General features: G+C 49.9%; 1 protein-coding gene across 1 annotated transcript in view; it reads left to right on the plus strand.

The window, feature by feature from the left end:
- LOC103154210 (uncharacterized protein KIAA1109) overlaps positions 1-5594 on the plus strand; it is a gene marked incomplete at its 5' end in the record, with an annotated part of 48057 nt that overhangs the window by 19456 nt on the left and 23007 nt on the right. The window contains 8 exons of the mRNA XM_016662501.1: positions 151-335; positions 761-936; positions 1373-1919; positions 2391-2589; positions 2719-2997; positions 3071-3164; positions 3881-3931; positions 5052-5258. Coding sequence (XP_016517987.1) covers positions 151-335; positions 761-936; positions 1373-1919; positions 2391-2589; positions 2719-2997; positions 3071-3164; positions 3881-3931; positions 5052-5258 — 1738 coding nt within the window. The remainder of the gene's footprint in view (positions 1-150; positions 336-760; positions 937-1372; positions 1920-2390; positions 2590-2718; positions 2998-3070; positions 3165-3880; positions 3932-5051; positions 5259-5594) is intronic.

The raw sequence follows: 5594 nt of genomic DNA on the forward strand, positions 1-5594 counted from the left end.
CAGCCCACAAGGTCAGCTTGGAGTTTGTTAGCATAGCTGCTAGCAGCCCACAAGTTCAGCTTGGTGTTTGTTAGCATAGAGGCTAGGTCCAGTTCTGATTCGGTTCTTCTCTCGACCTGGTTCTGACGGTGTCCTTGTTGTCCCTCCCAGCCGGAACCTGCACCCTGCCCACCATCCCCTCGGCATCGGACTTCAACACAGTTCTGTCCAGCGACCAGAACACGCTGGATGGGACGCACTCCCAGCACTCCCAGCACAGCACCAGTCAGGATGACCTGGTGGACGTGGAGGAGGGGAACCAGTGTCCCGCTGCCGTGCAGCTGGCCGATGCTCAGGTGAGCCGACTGGATTCATGGTTTAGTATTGGTGCCGTCGGCGTCGGCTCCGTCGGCGACTGCTCCGTCGGCGACGGCTCCGTCGGCGTTGGCTCCGTCGGCGACGGCTCCGTCGCTACACCTCGCATTGGGACAATGATGCAATCAGGCAAAGAATCTGGAAACTTTTACAACGATTCACTATTAATCAGCACTACAAGATCTTGATAAGAGTTTCACATTTCGCAGGCCAGGAAAATGTTTTCATTACAAACAAATCTTCCTGTATTGGAACAGTCTGGTCATGTCGACATGAACCAACTCGGAGTAAAGGCTGCAGGTCTGCGTTGCTAGCTGCAGCGGCCAGCAGGCTACGCACCAGCTAGCGCTACATGGAAACACGAGCAGACTGGTCTAATGAACCTCCTGATTTTCTCCTGCTCCAGGTTGTCTTCAAGCCCTTGCTGAGCTACATCGGCATCCAGGCGCAGGATGCCACTCCCCTCAGCTACAAGATGTACTTTGGAGAACATTTGTCGTTTTCGGGCAACCTGGAGTGTCTGCGAGCTGACATCGTGGACTCGGATACGACCAAGGAGCGGAAAAACAAAAAGTCCAGGAGGTAGAAGCCTGACCCTTACCCATCGCTTATCTGGATTCATTTCACTCTGAGATGTTAAGGTTATGTTGATGATGACGGCTCCTTCAGACTAGCCAGCAGCAACTAGCAAACATCTGCTGAGCTCCTTAGAGGAGCCATTTTGAATGACTTTTTGGAGTCAGACCTTCAGAAACAGCTGCAGTTCTTAAAGAGACAGAGGCCCAATTTCATGGCTTAAACTTGATCATTTTCATAACTTAAGGTAACGCAGTTATTTAAGCATGCTGTAAAATGTAAAACTTGTGGTACTGCCCCTCTAAGCAGACAAATATTCTTGCCTTGATAATTTCCTGTAACATTTCTGCGTTTCCTGAGCTGCTCTGTGATGCAAGTCGCTGTAGGAAGTTGGGTCATCGGATCAGAACCGGCAGGTGATTCTGAGCCTCTGTGTTTCCAGGCAGGGCACCGTCAATCTTCCCCCGCTGGAGTTCAAGCCCGCCCTGCTGATCGAGACCTTCAGCGTCAACGCCGTGGTGATGGAGAAATCCGCCAGCGCCCCCCAGGGGGCGCCGCTCTCCTTCCACGACCTGAATCGCCGCCACTACAACACCTTCCACTGCGACTTCACCACGGCCTGCCAGGCCATCAGCCAGCGCGTTGACATGGCGCTGGTGCGCCTCATCCACCAGTTCAGCACCATGATCGACGACATCAAGGCCACGCAGACCGACATCAAGCTGAGCCGCTACACCGCCGGCTCCACCTCCCCCACCCCCACCTTCAGGGCCCGGCCCTACCGCCACATCCTGTCCTCCGACTTCAGCCGCAGCTCCCGCGGCAGCCTGAACGGCGCGGGCCGCGGCGCCACGCAGACGCTGAAGAGCAAGAGAGGCGGAGGGGCGGGGCTTCCCTCCAACGGGCCGCCGTCCAACATCGACACGCTGGGGCGGCGGGAACCCCGAGGACGCAGCTCGCTGGGGCGCTCGGAGCGCCGCACCTCCAAGGTAGCAACGGGCGGGGGCGGGGCAGCGCTAAGGTTAGGGAAACAACAGGCTGGAATAATTAACTAGAGAACTAACTCTGAAAAGGCCATTTGTAATAATGAAGCCAAAAATGTACAATAAAAATATAAATTTTACATTTAAGGTAAATAAAAAGCATCATGTATCTTAATTAAAAATCATTAAAATTAGTCTTCATATTACTAGAATGAAGTGAGGAATGTGGAGGAAATATTTAATCTGTAAGCATCAGCCTCAGGTTGCCATTATAAATTTATCATTGTATTCTCGTGAACCTGCGCCGACCGTCTCAGTAATGTCTGAAATAAAAGCCACTTTGGAAATATCTTCTGTCCTCTAGAGGGCGCCACCACATCACTGCAGACTCCCAGTTTTAGCAGAAACATTGTGATGCGGTGGAACTTCAGGAGGTTCTGGTACCGGGTAACGGCGGGTTCTGGCTCTGCCCCCCAGGTGTCCAGAAAGGGCTCCCGGGACGTGGCGGACCACATGCCGATCCAGATGGACGACTCGGACTCCATCACGGTGTCGGAGCAGAGCGAGCCGTCGGCAGAGTGCTGGCAGAACATGTACAAGCTGCTCAACTTCTACTCCCTGATCTCCGACCCGACCGGCATCCTGGAGAAGAGTTCGCCGGAGAACTGCATCTCAGGTCAGCGCGCATCACTACTTCCTGTCAGATGACTGACCAAAACCGGCCACTTCCTGTTTATAATTAACAAAAACCAGCCACTTCCTGTCTGGTTCTGGGTGGCTGATGGGCTGAACTTCCTGTCTGCAGAGGGCGGGCGGCGCCCGTCGGAGTCGCTCTGTAAGGTCATCTTTGAGAACGAGAACGAGCAGCCGGAGCTGGTGACGCCCGCCAGGCCGCCCGGGGCGGCAGCGGTGGGCGGGCGGCGGCGCAGCCTGGTGAGCGGCGAGCCGCAGCACGTAACGCTGATCGTGTTCGGCATCGGCATGGTGAACCGCACTCACCTGGAGGCCGACATCGGCGGCCTGACCATGGAGGCGGAGCTTAAGAAGATCCACGGGTCGTTCACGCTGAAGGAGAAGATGAAGGGTGAGAGCTGCTGCGGCGGCGAACGACGCCCCCTGGTGGCCAGGCGGCTCTGACGGCTTTCTCTGTGATGCAGATATTCTCCACCAGAAGATGACGGAGACGTGCGCGTCGGCTCACATCGGAGGAGTGAACATCGTTCTGCTGGAGGGAATCACGCCAGACATTCAGTACGTACCAACGGCCCAATACCGATGAACCGGTAATCAGGTGAATTGTCAGGCTGTTTTTCAGTCGTCTGAATTCAGTAAATTCGGTTATTGAAGCTACGATATAAAAAATTTAGCCTGCTTGATGATGGTAATTAAAATAATGATTAAAAAACTCCTAGTTCAAATAATGCAGTAAAATTACTTTAAGTAAAAAGTTCTTTATTAAATTAGTTAAGTGGGAAATGAAATGTTATTCTATAACTTAATATTATTAGTTTTTGTCAGCTAAGTATTTATTCTAGTAACCAACTCTTATTGTATCAACTTTAATTTTGATCAGATAAATCAAACTGCTTACATATTAACTTAAAAAAATATAAAAAATGATTCTGAAATCCTAAATAGGAAGTTTTTCTGCTTTCATTGAGTATGTAAACTAACATGATTAATAATGGAAATTAAATTGATTGGGTTCTTAAGAATTTGGTTAAAAACAATAATTGAAACTTCAATGTGAAATAAATCCAATGAGTTAAAGCTGTTTGTAATAAATTGGCTGTAGAACTGATTATCTGAAATAAGTTGATCAGCTCTATAGAAACTGGTGAGATCAGAAGCTGATGTGGTTTTATTTACCCCAGGTCATTCCAGCCTGTCTGTCTCCATAACTCTATACTTCCTGACTCTTCTTCTCTTCTTCCTCGCTCTTCTTTGCTTCCCGGTAAACTGCGTAGACTGGAGGACTTTCCCACGTCTCCCACCAGCACGGCTAAGCAGGAGTTTCTGTATGTTCATGTTGACCCCAGTGACCTCTGCACCAGTAAACCCACCGTCTCATGCAGCGCAGCATATCTCTGGAAAAACTGTTAGCCGCGGCATGAATACTTGTATGATCAACCCTCAGGCTTCCCATCAGCCACCTGCATTTCAGGGTCACAGACAGTTTTCAAGATGGCTGCCGTTTGTGAGCCGTTTTTAAGCTATTTATTGCCACAGAGAGTTGCATACTTTCATGACTTTAGGTCACATCGTATGTTTCATCTTGGCTCATCCTGTCCTTGCAACTGTAGTGATGATACAATCAGAAGCAGAGGTCTGGCATTAGCATTAGCTCCAGCTATTTTGTTTTTATATGTTTAGGGTTAGCTTCCGGCAAATTTTTTTATGTGGTTAGCAGGTTTGTGTTACCATCCTCAAATTTTTTTAAGCAGCTTAGTGTTAGCTTATGCTAACTTTGTGTGTTTAGCAGCTTAGTGTTAGCTTATGCTAACTTTGTGTGTTTAGCAGCTTAGTGTTAGCTTATGCTAACTGTGTGTTTAGTCGTTCAGTCTTAGCGTATCTAAGATCCTTGTTCAGTGAATTAACTTCTATCTGTGCCCGCCACTGAAAATAACTGCTCTGATTTTAGTGCGTTTATTCTCCACGACCACCGTGGCAGCCATGTTGAAATATGGGGGAAGAAAATCAGTAAATATGAATTCTGTGTTGAATTATGGATGATTTGACATCAAAATATTTCATTTTGGGGAATGAAACTGAAGAGATTATTTCAAGATGGCAGCTGTTTTAAATATGGCTGCCATCTCAGAACAGCAACATCTGTGCCCAGTTGGGTTCTTGTATCTGTGCGACAGATTTTTCTGAATATGCTGCTTTGCTGAGTCTGTCCTTCATCGCCTGCTGCTCGTCTTCCTCGGGGTTCATCTGTGTTTCATGCTGGCAGAGCTGCTCTCATCTGACTTCATGTCGGGGCGCAGCAGATCCAGATACTTCTGGAGCTGGAGGTCATTTCATTTCTTCCCCTGTGGGTCGTCTCCAGCCATCGTCACTGACTGCATGACGCTTCACAGTCCGTCTTCATCCTCCGTCAGGTTTCCGTCCACTCACTCTTCTCTCGTGTTTCAGGACCGTCGTCAAGTGCACCATCGCCAAGTCGCAGGCGCTGTACAGCGCCCAGCGGGGCCTGAGGACCAACAACGCCGCCGTCTTCAAGGTGGGCTCCATCATGATCAACATCCCGCAGCACCCGGCCACGCTGCACAGCATGATGGTCCGCAGCTCCCACCAGCTCTCCAAGCAGATCTCCGACCTCATCCGCCAGCCTGCAAATGTGTACGTTCCTCTGCGCCGGCTTATCGGTTTGTCGGGTCGGAGGAGCTGGAGCTCCAGGTGCAGGGTTAAACTCCGAGTTCAAGGTTAAACTCCGAGTTCAAGGTTAAACTCCGAGTTCAAGGTTAAACTCCGAGTTCAGGGATAAAGTCTGAGTTCAGGGATAAAGTCCGAGTTCAGGGATGAAGTCCGAGTTCAGGGATGAAGTCTGAGTTCAGGGATAAAGTCCGAGTTCAGGGATGAAGTCCGAGTTCAGGGATGAAGTCCGAGTTCAGGGATGAAGTCCGAGTTCAGGGATGAAGTCCGAGTTCAGGGATGAAGTCCGAGTTCAGGGATGAA

Source organism: Poecilia formosa, unplaced genomic scaffold, assembly GCF_000485575.1.
Source record: "Poecilia formosa unplaced genomic scaffold, Poecilia_formosa-5.1.2 Scaffold376, whole genome shotgun sequence".
Taxonomy (NCBI): Eukaryota; Metazoa; Chordata; class Actinopteri; order Cyprinodontiformes; family Poeciliidae; genus Poecilia; species Poecilia formosa.